The sequence below is a fragment of the Takifugu rubripes genome, chromosome 10 (genome assembly GCF_901000725.2).
Source record: "Takifugu rubripes chromosome 10, fTakRub1.2, whole genome shotgun sequence".
Taxonomy (NCBI): domain Eukaryota; kingdom Metazoa; phylum Chordata; class Actinopteri; order Tetraodontiformes; family Tetraodontidae; genus Takifugu; species Takifugu rubripes.
Genome location: NC_042294.1, coordinates 9,862,984 through 9,877,445, shown reverse-complemented (window position 1 = coordinate 9,877,445; position 14,462 = coordinate 9,862,984). Strand labels below are relative to the sequence as shown.

The following is a 14,462-nucleotide window of genomic DNA, read 5'->3' as shown; positions in this document are numbered from 1 at the left end:
CTGTTCTAATGACAGCCAGAGACGCTGGATGCCTCCCAACAGAACACGAATCATTGCGGTAAACAGAATCAAAGTCAAATGAAATGGGATCTGCAGAAAGCTGAAGCTGCAGCTCTGGAGGCTAAAACTCCCGCAGAAGCAGCTTTCTTTGGTGTAAACATACAGTTTCCTCCTGTTCGCTGCTAACACAGAAGCACAAGCAACAGTTCCAGCCTGCTAGCCACTCATTAGCATCAGGTTTGTCTATAAATTCCACTCAGAAGCTACAGGGAGGGCGGCTCCATAATCTTTATAAGAGCTTTCTGCTGACCTTCCCAACCCAGCCTGTCAGAGCAACAGATCGTTAGCATCGCTAATGAATTCATGAGCAGAGAAGAATGCGGCGTCCAGGCATTAATCTTGATCTTCGACACAAGGAGGTCCATTAGCGGTATCACTGCCGCGTCCAGGATGAGAAAAATCACAGACTAATCTGGAGAGGAGCAGCTGCGGTTCAAACGTCCCGCTGCTGAGAATCACCCACATCAGCTAAATCCTTTCTTCCGCAGGCAAACCAAATCCAACACACCCAGCGAAGTTAAAGTTCCTTCTCGGGAGCAGATGGCAGGACGGAAAAGTTAGTGTAATTATTTTCCAACTTAGGGGTGCTCCGGCATCCCTCTGCACCATGACTGATCGCGCAAGCACGTCTGCATATTAATGGAACAGTTGCTGTGAACAGCAGGCGTTTGTCAGGAACTTGGATCAGTTTCATCACTTTAACCTGCTCGGAGACAGATGAGGGGCTTCCACAGCGCTGCAGCTGCCACCGCACAATCCCCACATCAAACTGGGAATTCATGAAGGACTGGTTTTCATCTCCCCCTGTTTAAGATCAGCTCACGGGGAGTTGGTGAGCATTACAAGTTGATATATGATAGTATGTAAATAGCAAAAAACGCAACATCTGGCCTTTCGTAATTAGATAAATAGAAACTTTGAGTCTAGCTGAAGACCCTCTTTAGCCTTATGAGCCAGCTAGCTAGCTAGCAAACCACTTCTTAGTTTGCTACCTGCTGCCTCTTTCATCCATGACTGCGCATCGTTGATCAATAATTAATTATTGAGATTTTCAATGATCGCAAAGAGGGAGAGGAAGATATTTTGTCATTTCTCCCAGTGTATCCTTTCCCAGTGGGCCCATTAGAATCTCATTTTCGTACATACATTAACGTGGGCGCCTCCCTCCGCTGTCTGACGGAATGTAAATCGATCAGAATTTATTGCCCGGTGATGTTAACAACCATTAAGGGTGACGGATGGCGGCAGCGCACGCACGTGGCCGAGCGCTCCACGTATATCCATCATGCCGATGGGGCGGGAGTTTTTTACTCTGATGAATTTCACGCCTTCCTGCAACGCTGCACATCTGATACCGTGAAGCGCCAGGATTCCGTCGCGCTTTAGGGCGGCGCTGCGACACCCCCGAACTCACCGACCCCGTCAGGCAACTTACTGCAAAGTTTGGGCAGGTGGCCGGTGGCAAACTGCTTCAGTTGGCGTGCACGTGGATGCACGTGACGCCAAGCCCGAGGTGTTGAAACTATGCGATGAATAGCAACCTAGCATCGGTAGCAAGCGGACAGCCTGAGCGATGGTTCCAACAGGTTTTTACGAACCTGAAGGATTGATGTCCAACATTCCCAGCTCTGGTCTCAACGCCCCCCCCCCCCCACACACACACACACACACACACACACATTATGAGGCTGATAAAACACCCCTTCTCTTATCATCGAGATGCGGCGTGCTTCCATCTTACAAGTTTTTGCACTGTGAATAATGAGCGACGGCAGAAGAACCCCCAGTCTGTCGCACCCTTTGTCATTTCTCCTGCTTTTAAAATGAGCTGCGTTCAGAGACGCCACTGGGAACGGCTGTCTTTCATTACAGCTGGGACCCGCGGACACCAGATATCTCCTGCGAACGCCCATTGGGGAAGATTGACTGCAGAAATACGCTTTAGTGTCTGATAACTGGAAATTCATATCGCATCACCCAAGGTGGTTTCTGGGGCAACAGCACCACCATCAATCAGTCGGGTATAATCTCGCCAGCACGTGCATAAGTGTCACATTCCACACCCTTGGATGGCATCTACACATCAGGAAAATTGGAAAAATGTCTGGTAAATAACCCAATAAAATGGGATCTATATGGTGCATGTAAGGGAAGCAATTGTGCACAAAATATGCAGCTGTATGACAGATGTCTGCAGACATCCCTCAGACCAGAGTTGTCCTCCACGCAGCACTGCAGCAAGCCCCAAATTTACAGCCTTAACCTGCCGTTTGTGCCGTTTTAGCCTGCCTGGCGGCTAAACATCAGACTGATGGATGGCTAAAAACATCCACAGCCTTCCTATTTTAATATATAGTATCGTTTAAAAGTTGCAATGTCACAAAAGTTAGATTGACTGTGATGTTGATTGTTTTCTCTGACTCTCATACATCTGCATTCACATCTAAAGGATGATCTGACCTCCAGATGCCACTAAATCTTACAACTTTAACCATCACTAATGCTAATATGTTTTGTGTTAGCTTCGCGGCTAAAGAGACGTCAGACCGGTGAACTGCCGCAGCTTCAGCAGCGCCTGAAAAGCAGGTTAGGCTGCAGGACGGAGGCGCTGAGCAGGCGCTTTCTGACACGACACCTGCATCAGCTGTCCTACTTCCTCCCCGGTCCCATTTTAGAAACGCGCCCCCTCTGGAGCCCACTAAATGAAACCAACACAAACAGGAAGGCGAGGTCAACGCCCCGGTCGTATCAGGACGGACCTGCGAAGCAAACGACCCATCTGGTGCCCAGAGATGCTTTGGCACCGCACGCTGGATCTGGGCCTGCGCGCCGTCCGGGGATGATTTACGGAGCGTCGGCGCTGAAGCTCGCGGACGGAGGCACAATAAAATGGTTGTTTATGTTCCAGCGGCGAGTGTTCACTGTCAAGAGGGGCGGCGAGTTGTTTTAGGGCATTGTAGAACACGGAGGGACCCAACACAACAAATCATTTCTTCCTAACTGCCAGGGACTCGGGACAGATGAAGGCCCCCCCACCCCCCCCGGCATAAGTCAATAAAATGGTACCCAGCAGTTATATGAAACCGGGCCGTGTCATACATTCCAATAAAGGCTGCAGAGACAAGGACGCCGCTCGCAGAACAATATGTAAAAGTCAGGGCCGGGCAACGGAGCGCCGTCGCTGGAGCCCGCACGCCACGGCGGCGGCGACCCCGGGGCAGCTGTTACCTGAAGGGTTTAAATTCAAGTCACGAAGAGGCGTGATGTGAATCAGAACTGAAACTAATACAACACACAGGCGCGGCGGTTTGGCGCCTTTATTCTAAAACGGTTGATTAAATCCATCGCATTCATCGATGTGAAGCGTAAATAAGTATTGAGCCTCTTTAGTTTGACTCCATTAGGAGCTTTTTATGTTCCTGACGGCGCCGCTAATGGCCCCCATCTCAGGAAAAAAAGGAATAATGAGGAGAGAACCAGCAGAACTCTGAACACACCTTGGAACCGGGGAGTGTTTCTAAATTCCCGGATCACATTCAAAGCTGGTACAAAGCTGGTGCACCTTCGCTTGAAAGCAAATGAAGTAGCTCTAATTAACTAGTCTGACCTGCAAGGACGCACGCACGAGCCGCCGGGAGACGGCGTAAAGTCTTCGGGAGCTTCGGATCAGGAGACGGATATAAAGAAGGATTTCTGAGGCTTTAATATTCCCCAAGTAGGAACTCGGGGATCCATCTGACAGGGACGAGGTTTTTAAAGTCCTCTTTTAAGAATTTTGAGCCACAAAAGTCACGCGCAGACTCATCAAATGCGAGTTTTAAACAGTAACTTAAAAACTTCAAAGGGGAGATGAGCCGAGGTCTGTGCAGCCGGACCGAACCAGCAGGTTCCGACTCTCGTCCGGCACCTTTTGCGAGCGCCGGAGAGGCTCAGGGTTTGTTTAATAGGCTCCAGCGGCGCGTCCCAGCAGCTTGACGGGAGCAGGGCCGCCCGCCAACTCCAAGCCTCCACATTAAAAAGTTAAATGTGCCCACGCTCGGTCCGTGTGGCTGCGGTCCAGCCGCCCCGGATGTTGATGCTACTGTTCCAAAAGAAGCGCACATTTACAGTCGCTACACTGACTGATAGCTCTGCTATCAGCCAAAACAGTCTGAAAAGAGTCCAACACCACCCCTGGTGAACTGTCAAGCTTCCAAATAAATACAGTTTCAAACGCGCACCAGCGGAACTATAATATTATAATAATATTTTAGATAAAATGCTGCTAAATGGATGGAGCAGCGGTGCCGAGTTCAGGCCCCAAAACTGGTTGTTTTGGGCAAAAAGGGCCAACCAGACCCCCTTTCCTGGCCTCCTCTGGGTCGACGGGTGATGGGAACCTCGCAAAGTGTCGCCAGGGGGCGCTAGAGAAGCACTAGCTTCAATTATGACGTTCAGCTTTACTTTAGCGCGTCACATAAACGGCAAACGCCCATGAATAAAACATGGAGTTGATTCTCTCATTAGCGGTTAGCAGGTTGACGTGTTGAACAAAGAAAATTACACATTTTACACCACAGAGAACAATCGGAATCTCAGCGTCACTCATCTCTGAGGCTTTGTGGATTAGAATTATTAAAGGCTCGTGTCCGTTCACGGAATATTAAAGTCGCTTTTGTGGAAAAGTGAAACTTGTGGAAGAATTTGTTGTTCTCATGCTTCCGATTGATGGAGTCACAGCTACGGTTTGTGATCTCCCGATCTCGATCCTCGACGTCGCTCAGAACATGAGGTCATGCGTGGAAGACGAGGATAAAGAGGGAGAAACAGGAAGTGGCCCTTCTTCTTCTTCTTTAGAGACAAAACTGGAAAAAACCTTCCATTTACTCAGTACTTCACGGGACAAAGATCAATTAATTGTTTGGTCGTTGGCCCAAAATATTTAATAATGACTTAGCTGGTAGTTTATCGCCACCTGGTGGAGAAGGAACCATCTCAGCGATAAAGCCGTCGGGATGACGGGACAAAATGGTCTAATCGGGTAGTTTTGTGCAGGTAAACACGCTGATACCAGTGGTGCCGCAGGACTTGAGAAGGTCTGATGCAACAGAACGGAACCCGACTTATGCTTCTAATTTACGTTAACGTAATTTTACCTCAGCGCCCTCTGCTGGATGAGATGTGTACTGCTTTGTAAAAACAACCACAGTTTATTGATTCAAAAAGAGGGGGAAAAAAATTTTGTTGTTTTGAACATACTTAAAGTCAGTGGTGGCGGGGGTCCCGGCCAGTTGTATGTTTATTTATGGAGACGCATCTGGGATGTGTTTCAGACAGGCCTCAAGTGTCCCTCTCCCACAGCAGAGGCGACTGTAAGTGGCACCGTTTGTCCCTCAGGACCTTGTTGACTGCTTGTGACACCCCATCAGATGGGCTGTCAAGACCCCCCCCCCCCCCCTGCATTTTACCGAGCCCACCGCTCGCTCAATGGGCCACAGAGGTGTCGGCGACTCACGCGGTCCCCGTCCCCGCGGTGTCAATCATTCCCGGCAAAACGCGACTACACGTGTGAGTCGTCGCTGTGGAGAAGCCTGAACCGTGCGCACGTGTGCGCGCATGGCCACCGTGTTGTGTTTTCATGCTTTTTCTTCCCCCCTTAAGGCTGCACAGCAACAACAGAGTAATAACGCTCCGGCTTCCTCCAGGATTTCCTGTGCGCAGCCTAATGATTCATCTCGCACACGCAGAAAAACCACCAGCACAGCAGAATTAGCAGAAACACACAGGGATGAATAAACACTTCACCTGCTGATGTTTCTTTATATTGCGTGTTGCATTATTCATAGCTGACGGGCAGCACGAGCCCTCCGACGTGGCTGCAAATGTAATTGAATTTACAAGTTTTACAGCTAGGTGGGGGGGGGGTTTGCACATTATTTGCATCGATTCTGGTGTCACAACAGCGTACTGTACACGCTGTTGTGTTTGCTTTGTTGTTTCTTATTGTCTATTTACGGTCTCGTATAAGATCCCCGTCATAAAAAAGATGGCGGTAATGTCTCCAATTCTGCTAATTCCCACTATCATTCTCATGCTAATGTTGTCCATTTCTAAAGCCTTTGGGATCAAATGGCGATAAATGAGCCCTCACGGCATTTTATTACATTTTCAGGGTTAAGAAGTAACTCATCAAAGCTGCTCCTCAAGACAGCAGCTGAACAATAAATCAGTGCCATTTGTATCTAAATGCTTGGAATGGAGGATGCCTTAAATTTGTGGTTCTCAACTGGTGGGGCGCGGCCCTAAAGTGAATCAGAGACCCCTTTTTAGAGGGTCACAGGAAAGATTTTAGGGGGGGGGGGGGGTCAAATTTTACTTATAATTTTGCTAATTTCATATAAGAACTCACATTTTGCTCTCTAGCATCACCGCTTGGTGGTCATTTTGGTTTTAGGACAGGACAGGACAGGACAGGACAGGACAGGACAGGACAGGACAGGACAGGACATAGACTACAATGTAGTGCAGAGCAATGGACAGAAAAGACAGAATATAAGAGGTCGGTTGAGAATTGTTGGATGGGACGGACATAAATGTTGTGGCCAAATGAGGAATTATCCAGTTTACTGTTTAGATCTACGATGTCGTCAGGACAAGACATAAAGATAACCGATGCTAATGGCCCTGAATAGTTCACTCTGAAGTGATTGAGATGTGAATACGGCTGCCATAACCCCGATCAATGATCACTTCCATCGACTGGAACCAAGCGATAACCCAACACAACAGGACTGAGTGTAATGAGCGCCGGGATCAATACTTGGAACGCTCCCGTTGACGTTCGTCCCCAAGAGGTTTTTTTTAACTAAACTGTGGTGATTAAAAGTCCAACCTCAATCCAAACACCTTTAGCGGCGCTCAGCCCTCGGAGGGTTCGGGCTCTCCTGGCTGTTCATGTTCGGCTGGTCCTCTGCAGCGATCCGTGAGACAAACAAATCAGCTCCAGACGAAATCCAGTTACGTCAGGACAGAGATGCAATATTAGGAAATGACAGTTTCCTCATTTCACTGCAGAAGACGCTCGATTCCAGCCTAGATTTTACTTTTCTCCACCTCAACACACTCACAGGAATTAAACTTTCATGTTCTCATTATGGGACTAATAATCGCAGGAAGTGGGGGGAGAGGTGCTGCTGGGGAGGGGGTGCTTGGCGGGTGTGGAGATCAGCAAAGTTGCAAATGATGGTGAAATGGAAGGAGGCTAATTACGATTTGGCACACACACACACTCACACACTCACACACGCACACACACACACACACACACACACACACACACCTCAGGATTATCAAGAGGCGAGACAATCACAGCATCCTGTCGGGACACAGGCGGAAGAGACGCAGCGGCAGGAATCCAAAAAGGATGTGAAAACAGGGGGAACTGAGGAGAATACACGAGAGTCACTTCCATTAGTGGACAATTTAAAAACAACCCATGATCTAAATGATCCGGAATGATGGACACTGGGTCGTCGGAAGAGGTAAAGACGAACAATACTTCATAAAAAAGAAGGTTTATTTGAAGAAAATGCGGATTGAATCGGTTTCCGAGACGCAGGGTGTATACAGTATTCTAATACCACAGCGCCCTCTAGTGGCCCAACACTGTCCAGTCATCGTGGTCACGTTAGGAGGAGGTTCGGAGCTCAATGTGGATTTGTAGATACCTCATTAAATGAGACATTCACATGACAAAACAAAAAGAGTGGGGAAAAATGATCATCTGGGCAAAATATGTACAACTCACATCCACAATAATACAAGACACAAAACGCTTAACTTTTTGGGAACCATCTGAAGCTGAAAAATGTGGTTATGATCTGATCTGAGGTATCTTTTGACATCAAACCACAACATTTCCTACGAGAACAAAGCACAACTTTGCATAAAATAATTCAATTTAATCAGCAGAACATGCAGCTACAGCTAGATCGCCGTGACAGCTTTAAAACAAAAATATTCCTCACGATCCGTAAATAATCTCAGCAAAGCTGTGCGTTTTTTTTCCAGGTGTGGAGGCCTGTCAGGAGTTGATGACCATGACTGTGAGAGGCTTATCCTGTCGGGAGGCCTGCAGAACACAGGCGGACATAATCGGGCTGTCATTAATGCGTGCACTTCAAATCGTCTCTGCAGTCGACTGACAACCCGTCTGGAAATAGAAACTCCGCAGAGAGGAATCATCAAAGCTTTTAAGAGAAACAGCCAGTATAGAGAATAAAACCAGCCTCTCAGTGGCCACAGGACAGACTGGTGTCTGGAGAAGAGATGAGAGCCCATCTATTTTCTCCATCATCTGATATTTACAGAGATAAAAGACAACAGAATTAGAACAAAGGGGCCCGAGGGCACATCAAAGCACAGACAACAGCGCCAGCAGAACCAGTAGGACCAGCAGCCCAACAAACACCACCGAAGTGTTCTGGCTCAGCTTTTTCAGTGAATATTGAAAACCTGCTCTGGGAATCAGGACAAACTGATTCGTTTTCTATAACCTTTGGGCTAACTTGATTAGCCTATTGCATCTGTCACTTTTAGAGACGTATTTTAGCCATTTGCCTTCTACCTGATGCAACTACTTTAGCCAGTTATCATCTATATAACACATTTTCACCATTTATCCCTTTTAGTGTTGTCTGTTAGTAGTTTTAAGACATGTTTTCTCAATAAATGCTACCGTTTCGTTTGAGTTAAATGTTAAAAAATGCTACCATAACCTGTATTTCGAAGGTCTTAAAAGCCCTTTTGAGAGGACAGTCTGCCGAACTCAACACCAGAACTGCACGAATCTCTGCTCAAAAGTGGATTTCCTGGTGTGGAACGTCGATGACCGCGTGTCATAAGTGGTCACATGTCGCAGGAGAGCTGCAGGAGTCACCAAACATGCCAATTCTCAAGCAACCAACCACTCCAGAGCCACTGGAAGCCGAACCAGACCAACGAACCCTGAACAACGTGTCCCTGTGTGTTTGGGTTGTGACTAACGCGGCTCAGCCTTGTTCAGTCCGCTCCTGTGGACCCTCACAGCCGCTCAACACGTCCATTCCTGAGCGCCTCGGCAATCGATGCGCATCAACCTCAACTATGTTGCGGCTGAGGAAATCCATCATTGTAAACGCGAACCGAGCAGCCGTGGATGATCCCCGGGTCACACGGCTGCAGGTGATAAACAGCGCCCAGAACCTCTTTCATCAAACCGAAGCTGCTGGCAGATGTGTCGCGCCGACGCGTCACCCCCCCCACAACAACCATCCCTTCCTCTGCTCCTCATCGATTTTCTGCAGATCCACAGCTGACAGTGCGGGTCACAGACACGGAAGCAGAGTCTGTCATGATCCTAAAGACCGTGCTGATATCCACCAGGGCGAGTTTTGGATGGTCTGTGACAAAAATGCGTTTTTACGCAACATTCTCTGCGTAAAAACACAACTTCTCCCTTCCAAACTCTGCGCCAACATTTCACTTCACCTCCAAGCCGTGCCAACACTTCTCCGTGAGCGCGCCGGCTCCACCAGCGGCACCAGTAACGCGCGGCAGCTCGTCTCTTACCTTCCCTCCTTTGGAACATCTGCGGTACGCGTTTGTGGCTCCAGCCGTTTGGTTCATGGCCGGAAATGATCTGCGGGAAAGCAACAAAGTTTGAGCCGCAGCCAAGCGGGAGAACACACGCGGGGAGCAGAGCAGCGCAGCGCTGAGTTACCTGGAACACGCTCGTGGCCGCTCACGCGCTCTTGGTCTTGCGCGCAAAGATTCGTTTCGTCGCCCAGCAGTAGTCCAGTCTCACCCGATCAGAACTTTTCTGACTCGGCAGCTCGGGGGTGCGGGTTCGACGTCTCAGGCTTCGCTCCGTTCATGCACTTCGAGGACTCCCCGCACTCACCCGCTCACGCGCACCGAGCTCGGCGTGTCTGCGCACCAATTGCGCAAGCGCAGAAGCAGCAGGCGTGACGGAGCACGGTGACGGAATGGAACCGAGTACTTTCCACAGTGGTTCAGCTCCACACAGGTCCGAACTTAACCTTCTTTTCTTCCTCGGTCCAATCGTGGACTCCAGTAAGAAAAGGCTGTTTGCGTTTTTGTGTCAGAAAGCGTTTGTTTTCCACGTGCTGCATCTCCAGGTGATTAATGAGCAACATCAATTGAACCAGAACTGGTTTCGTCTTCTTTAAAGGCTTTGCTGCGTTTTGACAGAAATTCCACCAACATTCGACCCTCACTTCTCCTTTCATACCACATGAAATTGCCCTTTGCTTTTATTGGGCTCATTTTTGACCTCTGACCTCGGTCTGATCCGAGCCTAATGAACAACACACACAGTAATCACATGGGACGGATCGTTTGTGGCCACTTCTCTCATCATCTCGACACCCCGGGGGCAAATTTGTTCCGTTGAAATTACAGCGTGACAAACAGATGTTAGGAGGCCCAGTTTCCACTGAAGTGTGAAAATTGGGTGGAGGGAAGCTGAGCTGAGTCGGCCGTCAGTCACGGAGGAACCAACTGGAATCACAGCGGCGAGAACGAGGGTCGGATTCACATGTTTACCAACCGGACAGAGAAGCTCGAAAACGTCCATTTTCTGTCCTTTTTTTGTCCAAACTATAATTTGCTTGTCAACAATGAGACATAAAATGTTTGGAACGCTCGTTGGGAGAGCATTTCCATTAACGTTTGTTTTGTGGCACATTTCCACATGCTCAAATTCACGAGCAATAAAGGTCAATTGTGACCGACAACCTGAATATTGGGCACGTTTAAAACACTTTGCATCGAATACGCAACGTTCTCTTGGGCTGTTTTGATCCACATAGAAACTATAATCCACGTGTGAGCGTCTCTAAACACACCCAGAGTATTTACACGTGCGGAAACCTAAGCTCTTTATTCCTCACAATCTTCATCTTTCATACATTGCGTAATTCATTTAAACATAGTTTTCTCTGTGAAAAAGTTAATCCTGTATGGAAATGAGATTCTAAAATTGCACATTTACAGAAAGATATTTGAGTTTTATTGTCTCATATTTGTCTCACATTCAATTCCTCGTCTGTCAGCTGTCACATCATCCCAGCGACGTCTTTCCGGCCGTGGGATCAGAAGATGTGCGGCATTTCCACAGGCAGCATCACATTAATCGTGTGGCTCCAGTCCAGGAGATCGATACAGCAGCGATGACACGAAAGGTTAAATATATTTCTGACCTTTAAGTAATTTCCTTCAGGTTCCCTAAATCCTCTTTCAATCAAATGGAAGCACAGTGAGGAAGGAGGGAACGCTTCCAACACCAGCAGAGGCAGAAGTGGGACCAAACATGAATATATGAATAATAGAAGGATCTTACATCGTGTTAATTTAAGGCTATGTGGTGAATATTTTCTATAAAATGTAAAAAAAAAGAAAAGAAAATTTATGATCATGGAATTATTTTTGGCTAATTTGGTAAAATTATGACGTGAACACTTGTTTTATTTGCATTTAGCTTGATTTAAACAAGTAAACCCGCATTTGCTAATCCGACCTAGCTTAGCGCTGCCTCATCAGTAACAGCTGTTAGTATAGTGGAGAAATATATACATATATATATCAAATCAAATCAAATCAATCTTTATTTATATAGCGTCTTATACAATCAAAATTGTTTCAAGGCGCTTTCCAGAATCCCAGGGCCTGACCCCAGACAAGCAACAGTGGCAAGGAAAAACTCCCCTTTAACAGGAAGAAACCTTGAGCAGGACCAGGCTCATGTAGGGGGACCCTCCTGCTGATGGGCAGCTGGGTATAGAGAGGAGAGAGGAGAGGAGAGGGAGAGGAGAGGAGAGGAGAGGAGAGGAGAGGAGAGGAGAGGAGAGGAGAGGAGAGGAGAGGAGAGGAGAGGAGAGGAGAGGGAGAGGGAGAGGGAGAGGGAGAGGAGAGGAGAGGAGAGGAGAGGAGAGGAGAGGAGAGGAGAGGAGAGGAGAGGAGAGGAGAGGAGAGGAGGTAGACGATAGAATGGAGAGGAGAGGAGAGGAGAGGAGAGGAGAGGAGAGGAGAGGAGAGGAGAGGAGAGGAGAGGAGGAGGAGAAGGAGAAGGAGAGGGAGGGGGAGGGGGAGAGGAGAGGAGAGGAGAGGAGAGGAGAGGAGAGGAGAGGAGAGGAGAGGAGAGGAGAAGGAGAGGGAGGGGGAGGGGGAGAAGAGAGGAGGGGAGGGGAGAGGAGAGGAGAGGAGAGGAGAGGAGAGGAGAGGAGAGGAGAGGAGAGGAGCATGTATTTGTAAGCATGTATTTATGTGGGAAAAGAGCGAGTCTGCTTTGAAGGAGTCTGCTTTTACAAAACAGCAGCTCACTGAAACGTCGCGTATATATTTCATGTATATATTTCATGAGTTAAAGATCCGCGCCTGCTGACGGACGGGCTTGAACCCGCTTCTTTCATGTCAGAGGTCCATTTGTGTCGCTCTTCTCTTTAAACGACCACGTCGACAGGATCTGTCAGCAGGTCCGGAGGTCCGGTACGTGGACGTCGTCGAGGCGGAGCGGGGCTGACCTCTGACCTATAGATGGCCTCAGGAGGGAGGGAGGGAGGGAGGGCGCCGCTCATCTGCAACCAAGGAAACAAAACAGAAGCATCTGCAGCGCGGAGCTGTGCTGCGTTAACGGCGTGTTTATGCTCCGTTTGACAGATGCTGACTTATGGCCGTTTTCGAGCTGCTTCCATTTTCAGAATAGTGAACTGGAGCCTCCATCACAGTCACGTTGGCCACCGACATCATAACAACCCCCCCCCCCACACACACACACACAGGTTAGTGCTGGCAGGTCCAGAGGGCAGACAGAGACTCCTATGGCTCCTCCCACGGACCCTCAGGGTCATCAAACCAGCCAGGTTTTCTGTCCAACCAGGCTTTGGATTCTCATTGACAGAGGGTGTCTCCCTGGTTCTGGACCCCTGTTCTGGAGGACCACATCCCAACTTCGGGTCTTTCAAACTGTTGTTGCAAAAATCTGCCACCCGTTGCTCAAAACTTGATATCTGGAGATCAATCAACTCAGGTCTCATGCCAAGGTTGAAAGGTCAAGAGGCTACTTACTGATACCCTAATAACACTTCATTTTAAAAGTAAACACTCCTCCTCCTCCTCCTCCTCCCCCTCCTCCTCCTCCTCCTCCTCTGTAATTTATCTCTCATCATAAACTAAGTTTTAGGTCTGGAGCGACCTCCTGAAGTGATACAAGCAGAAAAAAACCATCTAAATTAGGAGATCAAAAGTGAGGCTGCGTTCAGAAACGCGCAGCACCCAGCAGCGTTATTACCCCTCCGGTCTCTCCAGCTGCAAATATTAACTTCCAGAAAAGTTTTAAATGCCAGGATGTAAAATTCATTTCGCCGGCGTCGTTCAGGTGTCTGAATAAACAGCTTATTTTCACTTGATAACCTGCGCTGTGGGTCCTCAGATGTTTGTGTTGACACTCCAAATGTGCGCGGTGAATGATAATGGCGGCGGCTGTGTTGGGTGTCGCAGTAACCCGATAATGGATTTATGCACAGCAATGTTCACTGGGCAGAATCTCATTTTGGAGGCTCCTCTTTTCCTCCCAGATAGCATCCAAAGCTTATTAAAGATGCTTCTCCTGCCTCTCCAGCGCAATAACAGATGAGTTATTAAAACCATCAGACGCGGCTGGCTTGTATTGTTCAAAGTGATGAGTTGGCATTTTTAAACATCAACGCTGCCATTTGTCAGCTAATTAGAGGCAGCATTTTCATCCTTCAACTCATATTAGCGGAAGCTTTTGGATCCGATGATGACACCTCTGTACCTCGCACCATGAAACCAGTCATATTAATATTAATTGCAGCTACATTTGGCTGAATTTTCATGGTAAACTGTGGTTCCGCCTGACATTAAGGTCCTTTAATTTCAGCCGCGTGCAATTTAATGCCCAAATATTTGTTACCATGCCTGCAGCTGTAGTTTATAGCTTAAGTTATCTGATTCAAACGTGATTTATGTGCCAGTAAAAGCTTTTATATGAAGAATAATTATTGAAAAATCACCTGTTGGATCCCAAGACGGCACCAGGTGGATTACTGGTGGTTAAAAGCCAAAGGCAGACGTAAATATCTGTCTCTTAAATAGCACCGCGTCGTTGCACGCGGTGCTAAATCTGAATCTGTAACTTTGAAATTCAAACCAGTCCTGCTGGCCCAGTTCTGTGTGTGTTCCGTCTCCCAGCACAGCAGTCTGTGTTCCCTGCCTGTGAGAGGAAGCAGATGGAAGGTAGGTGATGGATTCAAGGTCTTCAACGCAGCATTCGCGTGACAGCACAGCCCCACCGGGTTGATTCAATTACGCCCTAAACGCCACTCGCTGCATATTTACCGTCG

General features: G+C 48.1%; 1 protein-coding gene across 1 annotated transcript in view; it reads right to left on the bottom strand.

Moving 5' to 3' along the window:
• Window positions 1–9,998, bottom strand: part of dpp6a (dipeptidyl-peptidase 6a) — a 103,453-nt gene extending 93,455 nt beyond the window's left edge. The window contains exons 1-2 of the mRNA XM_029842830.1: window positions 9,800–9,998; window positions 9,649–9,718 (exon numbers count right to left, since the gene is read on the bottom strand). Of these exons, the coding sequence (XP_029698690.1) occupies window positions 9,649–9,705 (57 nt within the window). The 5' untranslated portion in view covers window positions 9,706–9,718; window positions 9,800–9,998. The remainder of the gene's footprint in view (window positions 1–9,648; window positions 9,719–9,799) is intronic.
• Between the last annotated feature and the right edge of the window lie 4,464 nt (window positions 9,999–14,462).